The sequence below is a fragment of the Ranitomeya variabilis genome, chromosome 3 (genome assembly GCF_051348905.1).
Source record: "Ranitomeya variabilis isolate aRanVar5 chromosome 3, aRanVar5.hap1, whole genome shotgun sequence".
NCBI classification, from domain to species: Eukaryota; Metazoa; Chordata; class Amphibia; order Anura; family Dendrobatidae; genus Ranitomeya; species Ranitomeya variabilis.
In genome coordinates, this window is record NC_135234.1 from 767,155,897 (window position 1) to 767,172,481 (window position 16,585).

A 16,585-nucleotide genomic window follows, 5' to 3' on the forward strand; every position below is an offset into this window, starting at 1 on the left:
GCGTATGGCGTATAGTGTGTGTGGTGCGACGGTGTTCCGCTGGTGGTACCGCACAAGAGGCTGCGTGAGTGTGAGAGCGAGTGTGTGTGAGTGTGTGGTGCGTACGGCGTATAGTGTGTGGTGTGACGGTGCCCTGCTGGTCGCGCAATAGGTTGGTACCAGCAGCAGTTTCCATATTGAGACACAGATCACTTGGGTGTCCCAATATGGCGGTCGATGAACTTCCTCCGCTTGGAATTCTGGGATACGGTGACATCTGGACAGAACAGGAAATGAAAATATTACAAGGCAATTATATAAATAGATGACTATAGTATTAGTACTGGATAGGTGTTGTGGTGCAGTGACCAATGTTACAGCCAGAGGGCGCTGCATGTGCACTTCAAGATGCCTTTGGTGACATAATTGTGTTGAAGACCTGTGGTGATGTCACGCTCACCTGACTAGCCATGTGACAGGTACCTGGGTGTGGTTACACCTACATAATGGAGAGTGTTTGGTTCCTGTAGGTCTGAGTGTGTAGACCTGAATGGTACAGGTGCAAGGTCCTGAGAGAAACCTCGGTGTTAGGCATGCTAGCCCTGAAGAGCACGTGGTGGGACTTTGCTACTATTGGCCTGGGTATTGGATGGTCCCAGCCGGGGATGGACGTCCTGAATAGTACCCGGACAGGCCATCTGTGTGATCCCGAGTAACCTGGGTGTTGGGAGGTCCTGGGAGGAGGACTGGATCCCTGAACAGCACGAGGTGAGGACAGGGATCCGCAGAGCCAGAAACAGGTCCCGTGTGGAACTGCATTGGAAAGCCTGCAGCACTGACAAGCAGGTAATACCAGACTGTGTGTTTGGCTCCAGAGCGAGCCTGAATATCGGACTCGACCAAGAGCGTATGGTCACTGTCCTGATGGAACAGAATCACACTGTGAACATTGTCACTTTGATTTGCCTGATATGAAGATTGTTGTTTTGTGTTTCTGCCACTGGGGCTTATGGGGTAATAAACCCAGTTGAGTCTTTAGAAAGAAAACGTATTGCTGAGTGTTTTATCGCTGCCACGCGAGTATTCCCCAACCCGCAAGTAAGTGCAATCTTACAGTGTCTTATAGACATTTCACCGCCGATCAGAAGCGGTGTTTGTGGTGCTGTCATGCACATTACAGCATGGCAAACGCTGGATTTTTGGGCCCCCATTCAAGGGAATGGGGTCCGGGTTCGAGTCCGGGTACTGTTCTGGTACCCGAACCCAAACTTTTTGTAACTGCTGACCCACCAGATCCGAACATCCAGGTGTCCGCCCATCTCTACTAGAGATCCCAGACCAGCCCACCTAAACAACTAGAGATCCCAGACCAGCCCCCCTAAACAACTAGAGATCCCAGACCAGCCCCCCTAAACAACTAGAGATCCCAGACCAGCCCCCCTAAACAACTAGAGATCCCAGACCAGCTCCCTAAATAACTAGAGATCCCAGACCAGTATGTAAGCACATGCCATAGACTTTGAGAAAGAGAACAGTCCATAGCCCCCACCCATCGTTCCTACAGTCCCTATCCATACTTAAGGCTATGTTTCCACGGTCAGGATTTGCTGCGGATTGGACAGTGCGTACAGCTGCAGCGTCCAATCCACAGCGTCCAATGTTACAGCATAGTGGAGAGGATTTTATGAAATCCCATCTCCACTATGCGTACAAAGACGCAGGTGGCAGACCTGCATAACTGGACATGCGGCGCGTCTTCATAGACTGCAGCATGTCTATTTATCTTGCGCAAGACAAATAGCACTGTTCTATGTATAGGATGTGGTGATTCTGCATGTGTTCAATGAAAACATGCGGAATCACCGCGCATACAAAAGGGGGCAGCGCTTTGGGCGGGGTGGGTATCTGCTGCATTCAAAGCGCTGACAATCCTGAACGTGGACACATAGCCTTACAGTTGCTTTAGCAAAACTAATGTGTAGTTGGTCCTAACAATTAAGCTTGTTTGAATTTGATAATTTAAATTTGATGTAAATGGACAATAAATAGATGATAGATAATAGTAATAGATAATAAATAGATAGATGATAGATAGATAGATGATAGATAGATAGATAATAAATGATAGATAGATAATAGTAATAGATAATAAATAGATCGATGATAGATAGATAATAAATGATAGATAGATAATAGATAGATGATAGATAGATAATAGGTAGATAATAAATGATAGATAGATAATATATACACTACGGTTCCAAAGTTTAGGGTCACCCAGACAATTTTGTGTTTTCCATGATAACTCTTACTTTTATTAATCCAATGAGTTGCCAAATGAATGTAAAATCTAGTCCAGGCATTGACAAGGTTCGAAAAAAAGATTTTTATTTGAAATAATAATTTTCTCCTCCAAACTTTGCTTTCGTCACAGAATTCTCCCTTTGCAGCAATTCCAGCATTACAGACCCTTGGCATTCTAGCATTTAATTTGCTGAGGTAATCTGGAGACATTTCCCCCCCCATGCTTCCAGAAGCCCCCCCACAAGTTGGTTTGGCTTGATGATCACTTTTTTCACACCATACGGTCAGACTGCTCCCACAACAGCTCAATGGGGTTGAGATCTGGTGACTGTGCTGGCCGCTCCATTACAGATAGATACCAGCTGCCGGCTTCTTCCCTAAATAGTTCTTACATAATTTGGAGGTGTGCTTTGGCTCATTGTCCTGTTGTAGGATGAAATTGGCTCCAATCAAGCGCTGCCCACAGGGTATGGCATGGGGCTGCACAATGGAGTGATAGCCTTCCTTATTCAATATCCCTTTTACCTTGTACAAATCTACAAATCTCCCACTTTACCAGCACCAAAGGAACCCCAGACCATCACATTACCTCCACCATGCTTGACAGATGGCATCACACTCTTCCAGCATCTTTTCAGTTGTTCTGCATCTCACAAATGTTCTTCTGTGTGATCCAAACACCTCAAACTTTGATTCGTCTGTCCATAACACTTTTTTCCAATCTTCCTCTGTCCAATGTCTGTGCTCTTTTGCCCATATTAATCTTTTCCTTTTATTAGCCAGTCTCAGGTATGGCTTTTTCTTGCCACTCTGCCCTGAAGGCCAGCATCCCGGAGTCGCCTCTTCACTGTAGACGTTGACACTGGTGTTTTGCGTATACTATTTAATGAAGCTGCCAGTTGAGGACCTGTGAGGCGTCGATATCTCAATCTACAGACTCTAATGTACTTATCTTGTTGCTCACTTGTGCAGCGGGGCCTCCCACTTTTCTGTCTACTCTGGTTAGAGCCGGTTTGTGCTCTGCTCTGAAGGGAGTAGTACACACCGTTGTAGGAAATCTTCAGTTTCTTGGCAATTTCTTGCATGGAATAGCCTTCATTTCTTAGAACAAGGATAGAATGTCGAGTTTCACATGAAAGTTCTTTTTTTTTCTGGCCATTTTGAGAGTTTAATGGAATCAACAAATGTAATTCTCCAGATTCTCAACTAGGTCAAAGGAAGGTCAGGTTTATAGGTTCTCTAATCAGCCAAACTTGTTTCAGCTGTGCTAACATACTTGCACAAGGGTTTTCAAGGGTAGTCTAACCTCCCATTAGCCTTCTTACACAGTTAGCAAACACAAAGTACCATAACACTGGAGTGATTGTTGTTGGAAGTGGTGGGCCTCTATACACCTATGAAGATATTGCATTACAAACCAGACGTCTGCAGCTAGAATAGTCATTTACCAAATTAACAATGTAGAGAGTGTATTTCTGAATCATTTAATGTTAGCTTCATTGGAAAAAACTATGCTTTTCTTTCAAAAACCGATAATAGATGATAGATAGTAGATAGTAGATAGATAATAGATAGTAGATAGATAGATGGATAATAGATATATACGGTAGTTAATAGATGATCGATAGATAATAGCTATACAGCAGGCGAAATAAGTATTTGATCCTTTGCTGATTTTGTAAGTTTGCCCATTGACAAAGACATGAACAGTCTATAATTTTAAGGGTAGGTTATTTTTAAAATTGAGAGATAGAATATCAAAAATAAAATCTAGAAAATCACATTGTATAAACTATATAAATGTATTTGCATTTTGTAGTGAGAAATAAGTATTTGGTCCCCTACCAACCATTAAGAGTTCTGGCTCCTACAGACCAGTTAGACGCTCCTAATCAACTCGTTACCTGCATTAAAGACAGCAGTCTTACATAGTCACCTTTATAAAAGACTCCTGTCAACAGACTCAATTAATCAGTCAGACTCTAACCTCTACAACATGGGCAAGACCAAAGAGCTTTATGTCAGGGGCAAAATCATAGACCTGCACAAAGCTGGAATGGGCTACAAAACCATAAGTTAGATGCTGGGTGAGAAGGAGACAACTGTTGGTGCAATAGTAAGAAAATGGAAGAAATAAAAAATGACTGTCAATCGAAATCGATCTGGGGCACCATGTAAAATCTCACCTCGTGGGGTATCCGTGATCATGATGAAGGTGAGAGATCAGCCTAAAACTACACAGGGGGGAACATGTTAATGATCTCAAGGCAGCTGGGACCACAGTCACCAACAAAACCATTGGTAGCACATTACGCCGTAAAGGTATAAAATCCTGCAGTGCCCACAACGTCTCCCTGCTAAAGAAGGCATATGTGCAGGTCCCTCTGAAGTTTGCCAGTGAACACCTGGATAATTCTGTGAGTGATTGGGAGAAGGTGCTGTGGTCAGATGAGACAAAAATTGAGGTCTTTGGCATTAACTCAACTCGCCGTGTTTGGAGGAAGACAAATTCTGCCAGTGACCCAAAGAACACCACCCCCACTGTCAAGCATGGAGGTGGAAACATTATGTTTTGGGGGTGTTTCTCTGCTAAGGGCACAGGACTACTTCACAGCATCAATGGAAGAATAGATGGAGACATGTACCGTAAAATCCTGAGTGACAACCTCCTTCCTTCTGCCAGGACATTAAAAATGGGTCGTGGCTGGGTCTTCCAGCAAGACAATGACCCAAAACAAACAACCAAGGCAACAAAGGAGTGGCTCAAAAAGAAGCACATTAAGGTCATGGAGTGGCCTAGCCAGTCTCCTTAATCCCATGGAAAACTTATGGAGGGAGACGAAGCACCGAGTGGAGCAAAATTCCTCCTGACATGTGCACAAACCTCATCATCAACTGCAAAAAACGTCTGACTGCTGGGCTTGCCAACAAGGGTTTTGCCACCAAGTATTAAGTCTTGTTTGCCAGAGGGATCAAATACTTATTTCTCACTGCAAAATGCAAATAAATGATATAATTTATACAATGTGATTTTCTGGATTTTATTTTTGATATTCTATCTCTCAATGTTAAAATTAATCTACCCTTAAAATTATAGACTGTTCATGTCTTTGTCAGTCGGCAAACTTTCAAAACCTTTTCAAAAGGGGTCAAATACTTATTTCCCCCACTGTATAATAGATAGGTGGATAGATATTAGATAGATAATAGATAGATGATAGATAATAGATAGATGATAGATAGATAATAGATAGATGATAGATAATAGGTAGATAATAGATGATAGATAGATGATAGATAGATAATAGGTAGATAATAGATGATAGATAGATAGATGATAGATAGATAATAGGTAGATAATAGATGATAGATAGATAATAGATGATAGATAGATAGATACAGTATATAATAAAAGATAGATTGATTGATTGATTGATGGGTTTATCTATGAGATAGTCTTATGACCGTGCCCCGGTTTTATCTTCCAGAATCGTCATCGCCGCCATGAAGGCCTCACAACTGGAGAGGACGCCGCTGTTCAAGAAAGAGTCCAATGGCTGCGTGTACCGGATCCCCTCACTCCTCTACATCCCCGCAGAGAACCTGTTCCTGGCGTTCGCGGAGAAGCGTAACAGTGAGAGTGACACTGAGGCGGACAGCCTGGTCATGAGGAGGGGGATCTACAAGACCGGATCCGTGTCGGTAAGTTTACTGCAGCTTGTTTCTCAGCCACTTTACACCGGAGGAAGAATGATGGGCAGAGAATGATCACTCATAGGTTGTTCTGTCCACATACAGTATCAGGTTATCAGCAGCACATTTCCTGGCCTGTTTACACCAATGTGCTGCCGAGAACAGTGATTTTTGTTCTGGAATAAACAATCCAATCACCCAGTAAATAAGCAGCATTTTGCCCGTTCATTGGGTGATCGCCGCCATGTTTACTCCAATGAACTTCCGTCTGCACTGATGGGATAATATATAAATTCAGTGTATGGTACACACATATGTATGGACACAACGCACCACATATACACATGTATATACACAGAGCACACAAATATGTAAACAAATAGCACAGACATGTATAGAGTACACATACATACACACATGTATACACAAAGCATACACGCACATGTATACACAGAGCACATACACACATGTATACACAGAGCACATACACAGAGCACATACACACACGTATACACAGAGCACACACATGTATACACAGAGCATACACACACATGTATACACAGAGCACACACATGTATACACAGAGCACACACATGTATACACAGAGCACACACATGTATACACAGAGCATACACGCACATGTATACACAGAGCACATACACATGTATACACAGAGCACATACACACACACACACACACACACACATGTATACACAGAGCACATACACACACATGTATACACAGAACACACACACATGTATACACAGAGCACACACATGTATACACAGAACACACACACATGTATACACAGAACACACACACATGTATACACAGAGCACACACATGTATACACAGAACACACACACATGTATACACAGAGCACACACACATGTATACACAGAGCACACACACATGTATACACAGAGCACACACACATGTATACACAGAGCACACACACGTATACACAGAGCACACACACGTATACACAGAGCACACACACATGTATACACAGAGCACACACACATGTATACACAGAGCACACACACATGTATACACAGAGCACACACACATGTATACACAGAGCACACACACATGTATACACAGAGCACACACACATGTATACACAGAGCACACACACATGTATACACAGAGCACACACACATGTATACACAGAGCACACACACATGTATACACAGAGCACACACACATGTATACACAGAGCACACACACATGTATACACAGAGCACACACACATGTATACACAGAGCACACACACGTATACACAGAGCACACACACGTATACACAGAGCACACACACATGTATACACAGAGCACACACACATGTATACACAGAGCACACACACATGTATACACAGAACACACACACATGTATACACAGAGCACATACACAGCACTTACACTTATGCACAGATCACATACACACACACGTGTATACACAGAGCACATACACGTATGCACAGAGCACATACAAACATGTATACACAGAGCACACGCACACATGTATACACAGGGCACACACACACATGTATACACAGAGCACATACACACACGTATGCACAGAGCACATACACACATGTATGCACACAGCACATACACACACGTATACACACAGCACATACACACACGTATGCACAGAGCACATACACACATGTTTACACAGATCACATACACACACATATACACAGAGCACACACACATGTACAGTGGCATGTAAAAGTTTGGGCCCCCCTGGTCAAAATTACTATTATTGTGAACAGTTAAGTAAGGTGACTATGACATTTTCTCTTAAAGGCCTAAAGTTACAGATGACAGGTTTCCTTTGTATTTTAGGCCATATATTTATATCTTTGACATTTTAAAAATTAGAAAATTGAAAATGTGCCAATGCAAAAGTTTAGGCACCCTGCACGATTAGTACCTAGAAAAAAAACACAAAAATTGAGCTTGATTTAAGTTGGTATACATGCAGCACATAAACACAAGTTCACTTTGGCCATAAAGCATGCAGAACCTACAAGAAGCAAAATAAACATAAACCCTACTGTAAATAAATAAGCAAAAAAGCATTTAAATAACACAGGGTTCTTATTAATACTGTTTTTGATCAAAAATAACAAATGCCATCCCACCATCAGCAAAGTGATCCTGATCGGGACGGTCCTACGCTGTCTAATACTAAAAACCTTACCATGTGTCAAAGTTGACCTCAATGTGTGAATAAGGGCAGACAAAAGGACCTGGTCTCGACCTGTGGACACCAGTCTAGGGAAGACTTTAAATTTTATTAGTACCTAGTAGCGCCCCCTTCTGCAACTATCACAGCTTGTAAACTCTTTTTGCAGCCAGACAAGAGTCTTTCAATTCGTCTTTGAGGTATTATCCTCCATTCTTCCTTGGAGAATTCCTCCAGTTCTGTGAGATTCCTGGGGCGTCTTGCTTCCTCTGCTATTTTGAGGTGTAGACACAGATTTTCAATGATGATCAGATCAGGGCACTATGAGGGTCATTGTAAAACCTTCTGCTTGCGCCCTTTAGATGACATCTATTGTGGATTGTGATGCGTGTTTAGTATCATTCTCAGCATAGCTAGCGCGGGGGCAGAGGGGGTGGTCGCCCAGAGTGCCGTGCTCTGGGGGGTCCACCCGGAGCTACGCTACTGTAACTGCATCGGCTAGCGCAGCGCGCCGATACAATTACATTCTGCGGCAGAGCAGGGAGAATCCCTGCTCCCTGCCAGCAGTGGGGCCCCCGCCTGTCATCGCAAGGTCAGCTGTATCAGCATCTAGCCGATACAGCTCACCGCATTGATGAGAGAAGGAGCGTTACGCTCCCTCTCCCATCATCCCCCTGTCAGCGTCTGGCATCACCAATGCCAACACAGAGCGGGAGCGATGACGTCACTGTCCGGCTCCCGCGGTCAGGAGATGAGCAGGAGCTCGGAGCACCGCTGAAACAAGGAGGAAGAGAGGTGAGTATTTATTGTGTTTTTTTTAAGGGGGCTGCCTTATACTACAGGGTCTGCCTATGGGGGTGCTGCCTTATACTACAGGGTCTGCCTATGTGGGTACTGTCTTATACTACAGGGTCTGCCTATGGGGGTGCTGAGTTATACTACAGGGTCTGCCTATAGGGTGCTGCCTTATACTACAGGGTGTAATAATTATAGGGGATAACTCAGGAGACTTTGCGTGGAACAAGACAACAACAGGACACAGTTTTATAAGTGGTAAAGTCTATATTATCACAAGGTGATTCAAACAGGTGAAGAGAGAAACTCAAGTCCACAACACTTGGTGCAAATAATAAACGCAGCTTAGCAGTTATTACGAGCAGGAACGAAACAAGAGTGGACCCTCTGGACCGTGGGGGAACTACCCCTGGGCGAGCGGACCTAGATAGGAAACCAAACCCTATACAGGGATCGTTTAGGAGCAAGCCCAGAGGTCTCTTACCCACGGTGGAGTACCAAGAGGGACGGCTCCAGGAAGGAAGACGGGAGAGGCTGGAGGAGAACAAGGCTGAAGGTGTTTTGAAAGGCTGGAAACCGGAGCAGGGAGACTGATGGAAAGAAACAAAGGAACAAAGACAAGGGAAGGAAGGAGCGGGTACTGGAAGGGAAAGGAGGGCAATGGTGAGACTAGACGAGGAACCAAACGGAGTGGGTACACAGCACAGTAGCGGAAGGGGCCAGACGCACAAGCAAAAGCTAATGACAATCAGGCACAGAGGAACAGGTGAAGCAGCCTTTTGTAGCAGGAGCAAGAACAGGATAGGATGAGAGAGACCCCATGACCTCAGGGGGCGGTGGCCGAGAGGCTGTACCTGCGTCCAGGAGGGAAGCTAGAGCGCCTGCATTGAGACAGGACACCAGCCGAGGACCTGGAGACCGGAAGTGCCGGGGAGGCAGAGGAGCGTGCAAACCGGGACGCAGCAGAGGTGGAATGAGAACGCAGGAGAGTGGCGGTAGTAACAGGCGCAACGCTGGAGAGGTGAGAACCGCGCCGCAGGAGAGTGGCGGTTGTAACAGCAGTCTATAGGAAACTTCAGAGGAATAAAGCAGAAAGTCTATGAAGCACAGTTATTCTTGAGGATACTTGACACAAATAAATCCTTGTCTTAGTCCAGACACAGACAGATATGCTTATTAGGCAGTTCAAAACATATCTTAGCTCAGGGGTGGGGAACCTCGGCTCCTTAGCTCAACCAGGGAGGCCTGGTTAATAGTCTCAGGTTATTGCAAAGCAGCAACAGCTTACATGTCCAGCAAGTGCAGATGGAAGTAAACACGAGCAGCAGATGAAGGAGGATTACTGGAAACTTGTGTATGCAGCAGGAACTCAGAGCCAGAGTAGCAGGATCACCACACAGGTTAACAGGAGCAGGTGTATAGCCAGGGAGTAATCAGAGGTCAGGAGCTGGATGCAAGGCAGAATACTCTAGCACAGAGTGAAGGCTGGGGTGGAGTTTTATAGCAGGAAGACACAGTGCACATGAGACCAAAGACGCCATCTTGTAAAAGGGCAGTAATGCACAAAAGGTAAAAAATGTTCAGAGTCCTGACGCATGGTCTGCCAATGGGGGTGCTGCTTTATACTACAGGGTCTGCCTATGGGTGTACTGTCTTATAATACAGGGTCTGCCTATAGGGTACTGTCTTATACTACAGGGTCTGCCTATGGGGTGCTGCCTTATACTACAGGGTCTGCCTATGGGGTGCTACCTTATACTACAGGGTCTGCCTATAGGGGTGCTGCCTTATACTGCAGGGTCTGCCTATAGGAGTGCTGTCTTATACTACAGGGTCTGCCTATGGGGTACTGTCTTATACTACAGGATCTGCCTATAGAGCTATTGTGTTATACAACAGGGTTTGCCTATGGCGTGCTGCCTTATACTACAGAGTCTGCCTATAGGGGTGCTGCCTTATACTACAGGGTCTGCCTATGGAGTGCTGCCTTATACTACAGGGTCTGCCTATAGGGGTGCTGACTTATACTACAGGGTCTGTCTATAGGGGTACTGTCTTATACTACAGGGTCTGCCTATGGGGTGCTGTCTTATACTACAGGGTCTGCCTATGGGGTGCTGCCTTATACTACAGGGTCTGCCTATAGGGTTACTGTCTTATACTACAGGGTCTGCCTATGGGGGTGCTGCCTTGTGTTATATTGAGGACTATATGGCACATTATACTATATGGAGGTTATCTGTGGGGCCATCATACAGAGTGGGGATTACAGTGAAGGGGCCATAATACAGTGTTGGAGCCATCAAACAGTTTGGAGGCTACTAACGGGTCAGTATACTGTGTGGGTGGTACTATACAGTGAAGGGGCATTATACTGTGTATAGAGGAGCTGTACAGGGGGGACACTCGTGACTTTATTAAATGTAAAGTGGGCCCTTATTGTTATGGGGGAACAGGTTACTGTGACTGTCAAAGGGGCATACGCAGGGCATTATTACTTTCTAGGGGGCAAAATATGGCACTGTTTTCTGGGGCACTTGCGCCCGGCATTACTATATTATAGAGAGTTGCTTTAGAATTTAGAGGGCACAGAGAACTACACAGCAGGTGCAGTAATAGGGACACATAGGGCAGCAATGGCTCAGTATTGAGGTATCAGGTACAGTAATAGGGACACATACGGCAGCAGAGGCTCAGTATTGGGGTATCAGGTGCAGTAATAGGGACACATACGGCAGCAGAGGCTCAGTATTGGGGTATCAGGTGCAGTAATAGGGACACATACGGCAGCAGCGGCTCAGTATTGGGGTATCAGGTGCAGTAATAGGGACACACGGCAGCAGTGACTCAGTATTGGGGTATCAGGTGCAGTAATAGGGACACATACGGCAGCAGTGACTCAGTATTGGGGTATCAGGTGCAGTAATAGGGACACATACGGCAGCAGCGGCTCAGTATTGGGGTATCAGGTGCAGTAATAGGGACACATACGGCAGCAGCGGCTCAGTATTGGGGTATCAGGGACAGTAATAGGGACACATACGGCAGCAGCGGCTCAGTATTGAGGTATCAGGTACAGTAATAGGGACACATACGGCAGCAGTGACTCAGTATTGGGGTATCAGGTGCAGTAATAGGGACACATATGGCAGCAGTGGCTCAGTATTGGGGTATCAGGTGCAGTAGTAGGGACACATACGGCAGCAGCGGCTCAGTATTGGGGTATCAGGTGCAGTAATAGGGACACATACGGCAGCAGTGGCTCAGTATTGGGGTATCAGGTGCAGTAGTAGGGACACATACGGCAGCAGTGGCTCAGTATTGGGGTATCGGGTGCAGTAATAGGGACACATACGGCAGCAGCGACTCAGTATTGGGGTATCGGGTGCAGTAATAGAGTCACATACGGCAGCAGCGGCTCAGTATTGGGGTATCAGGTGCAGTAATAGGGTCACATACGGTAGCAGCGGCTCAGTATTGGGGTATCAGGTGCAGTATTAGGGACACATACGGCAGCAGCGGCTCAGTATTGGGGTATCAGGTGCAGTAATAAGGACACATATGGCAGCAGTTGCTCAGTATCGGGGTATCGGGCAGTAATAGGGACACAAACGGCAGCAGCGGCTCAGTATTGGGGTATCAGGGGCAGTAGTAGGGACACATACGGCAGCAGCGGCTCAGTATTGGGGTATCAGATGCAGTAATAGGGTCACATAGGGCAGCAGCGGCTCAGTATTGGGGTATCAGGGGCAGTAATAGGGACACATACGGCAGCAGCGGCTCAGTATTGGGGTATCAGGTGCAGTAATAGGACACATACGGCAGCAGCGGCTCAGTATTGGGGTATCAGGGGCAGTAATAGGACACATACGGCAGCAGCGGCTCAGTATTGGGGTATCAGGAGCAGTAATAGGGACACATACGGCAGCAGCGGCTCAGTATTGGGGTATCAGGGGCAGTAATAGGACACATACGGCAGCAGCGGCTCAGTATCGGGGTATCAGGTGCAGTAATAGGGACACATACGACAGCAGAGGCTCAGTATTGGGGTATCAGGTGCAGTAATAGGGACACATACGACAGCAGAGGCTCAGTATTGGGGTATCAGGTGCAGTAATAGGGACACATACGGCAGCAGCGGCTCAGTATTGGGGTATCAGGTGCAGTAATAGGGACACATACGGCAGCAGTGGCTCAGTATTGGGGTATCAGGTGCAGTAGTAGTGACACATACGGCAGCAGAGGCTCAGTATTGGGGTATCAGGGGCAGTAATAAGGACACATACGGCAGCAGCGGCTCAGTATTGGGGTATCAGGGGCAGTAATAGGGACACATACGGCAGCAGTGGCTCAGTATTGGGGTATCAGGTGCAGTAATAGGGACACATACAGCAGCAGTGGCTCAGTATTGTGGTATCAGGGGCAGTAATAGGGTCACATACGGCAGCAGCGGCTCAGTATTGAGGTATCAGGTGCAGTAATAGGGACACATACGGCAGCAGCGGCTCAGTATTGGGGTATCAGGTGCAGTAATAGGGACATATATGGCAGCAGTGGCTCAGTATTGGGGTATCAGGTGCAGTAGTAGGGACACTTACGGCAGCAGTGGCTCAGTATTGGGGTATCAGGTGCAGTAATAGGGTCACATACGGCAGCAGCGGCTCAGTATCGGGGTATCGGGCAGTAATAGGGACACATACGGCAGCAGCGGCTCAGTATTGGGGTATCAGGGGCAGTAATAGGGACACAAACGGCAGCAGCGGCTCAGTATTGGGGTATCGGGCAGTAATAGGGACACATACGGCAGCAGCGGCTCAGTATTGGGGTATCAGGGGCAGTAATAGGGACACATACGGCAGCAGCGGCTCAGTATTGGGGTATCAGGTGCAGTAATAGGGACACATACGACAGCAGCGGCTCAGTATGGGGGTATCAGGTGCAGTAATAGGGACACATACGGCAGCAGCAGCTCAGTATTTGGGGTATCAGCAGGATGAGGGGTTTGTGCACGTTGGGAATAGATGGTAATGGGGCTGGAATGTGAGAAGTGAAACGTGTCTTTGTTGTATTCTCTGCAGCCGAGTCCTGGGTGGAAGAAGTTGTCATGTCGGTCTGGGCCAGATGGAAAAGACGGGAAAAGTGACGATTCCATCAGAAAGAACGTCAGCGGTAAGTCATTATCTCTGTAACTGTGCTGTGATCTCTTATATGTTCTGTAGGACTGGTATCTACTAGTGATGAGCGAGTATACTCGTTGCTCGGGTGGTCTCCGAGTATTTGTAAATACTCGGAGATTTAGGTTTTGTTGACGCAGCTGCATGAATTATGGCTGCTAACCAGCCTGAGCACATGTGGGGGTTGCCTGGATGCTAGGGAATCCCCACATGTATTCAAGCTGTCTATCAGCTGTAAATCATGCAGCTGAGGCAACGAAAACTAAATCTCCGGGCACTAACAAATACTCGGAGACCACCCAAGAAACGAGAACACTCGCTCATCACTAGTATCTACCACTGACCATATGGCGGTAATATCCATGTTGGTCTTTATATGGAGATTATCTTCAGTAACAGCGCGGCCATCTGCTGAGGTTCTCCTCCAGTATTAGGGGGTGTCACCAAGTTCTATTCAAGGTTACCTGGTTAGGGGCCCACTCAGAAGCTTCGCCCCTCCCTGAACCAAAACCCTAGCTACGCCTCTGATCGTTATCCATTTGTAGAAGCCATCCTCTTCTTCTCAGCTTCAGCTTTTTTACAGATGGTGTTATGTTTGCATCAAGAATTTGTTGGAATTTCATTGAATCTGTAAGGTCGGGCCAGGGCCGTAGTCATGGCCGAGGACACCCGGGTTTCTGTGCCCTGGCCTCCCCTCACAGGAAAATTATCACTATTAGGCCGGCGTCACACTCAGCGTAAGACAATACGGTCCGTTTTTTACGGCCGTAATACGGCCATAATACGGAGAAATGTTCCCAAAATAGTGATCCGTAGGCAGGGTGTGTCAGCATATTTTGCGCATGGCATCCTCCGTATGTAATCCGTATGGCATCCGTACTGCGAGATTTTCTCGCAGGCTTGCAAAACCGACATCTAATGGATTTATGTGCTCAAATGTTCGGGAAAACATATATACAGTATGTATATGTATATGTATATATATATATATATATATCATTGAGACACACATATATATATATATATATATATATATATATATATTCTGTATTTATATTTCATTCAGCGCGATATCTGTGAAAAGCCGGTAATTCAATTGCCGGCTTTTCATTTCTCCTGCCTAAACCCGACAGGATATGAGACATGGTTTGCATACAGTAAACCATGTCATATCCCCCTTTCTTTTGCATATTCCACACTACTAATGATAGTAGTGTGTATGTGCAAAATTTGGGCGCTGTAGCTGCTAAAATAAAGGGTTAAATGGCGGAAAAAATTGGCGTGGGCTCCCGCGCAATTTTCTCCACCAGAATGGTAAAGCCAGTGACTGAGGGCAGATATTAATAGCCAGGAGAGGGTCCATGGTTATTGGCCCCCCTGGCTACAAACATCTGCCCCCAGCCACCCCAGAAAAGGCACATCTGGAAGATGCGCCTATTCTGGCACTTGGCCACTCTCTTCCCACTCCCATGTAGCGGTGGGATATGGGGTAATGAAGGGTTAATGTCACCTTGCTATTGTAAGGTGACATTAAGCCAGATTAATAATGGAGAGGCGTCAATTATGTCACCTATCCATTATTAATACAATTGTCTGAAAGGGTTAAAACACACACATTATTAAAAATTATTTTAATGAAATAAACACACAGGTTGTTTTAGTATTTTATTGCTCTCTCAATCCACCTGAAGGGGTTAAATCATATTACAGGCAGGAGCTGTGCTAATGCACTCGCTCGTACCTGTAACCCCGGGTGCTGAAAGGAAAGCTGGGCGATCTGTACTTACATTGAGTCGCGGTGATGCGCCCTCTGCTGGATGTCCTCATATGAACTCGAGCGTGGGAACTTTTCCAAGGCTCCAGTTCATGAGAACATCCACCAGAGGGCGCCTCACCGCAACTCAATGTAAGTACAGATCACTCAGCTTTCCTTTCAGCACCCGGGGTTACAGGTACGAGCGAGTGCTTTAGCGCAGCTCCTGCATGTAAAATGATTTAACCCCTTCAGATGGATTTACTTCGTGGGACGTGACAGGTCATCAGAGGGTATGTATATTGATGGTTTATTATTTTGCCAAGCGAGGGTCTTCAGATGGATTGAGAGAGCAATAAAATACTAAAACAACCTGTGTGTTTATTTCATTAAAATACTTTTTAATAATGTGTGTGTGTTTCATTCTGGATAGCATCAAATTTATACTCAATCATAACTATTTCAAATATGAAAATCAATACTATTTGCAAACATGGGGTACCGCAATGGGTACGCGCTTTGCGCCCAGTTACGCTAATTTGTATGTGGGTAACTGGGAACGACAACACATCTTCCAAAGCGGTACCCCTCAGACGGGACTGAAATTCTGGCGTCGTTTCATCGACGATATTCTATTTATATGGGAAGGATCGGCCACTGAATTGGATCACTTTATTCTAAATCTAAATAACA

At 45.7% G+C, this 16,585-nt stretch overlaps 1 protein-coding gene across 2 annotated transcripts in view; it reads left to right on the forward strand.

The window, feature by feature from the left end:
* Positions 1-483: 483 nt before the first annotated feature.
* Positions 484-16,585, forward strand: part of LOC143817404 (sialidase-3-like) — a 107,908-nt gene continuing 91,806 nt past the window's right edge. For both annotated transcript variants that reach the window (XR_013224131.1, XM_077298796.1), the window contains exons 1-2: positions 484-825; positions 5,772-5,985. Coding sequence is in view for 1 of the 2 variants with exons in the window: in XM_077298796.1 (XP_077154911.1) it covers positions 5,788-5,985 (198 nt within the window). In the remaining variant the exon portion in view is untranslated. The remainder of the gene's footprint in view (positions 826-5,771; positions 5,986-16,585) is intronic.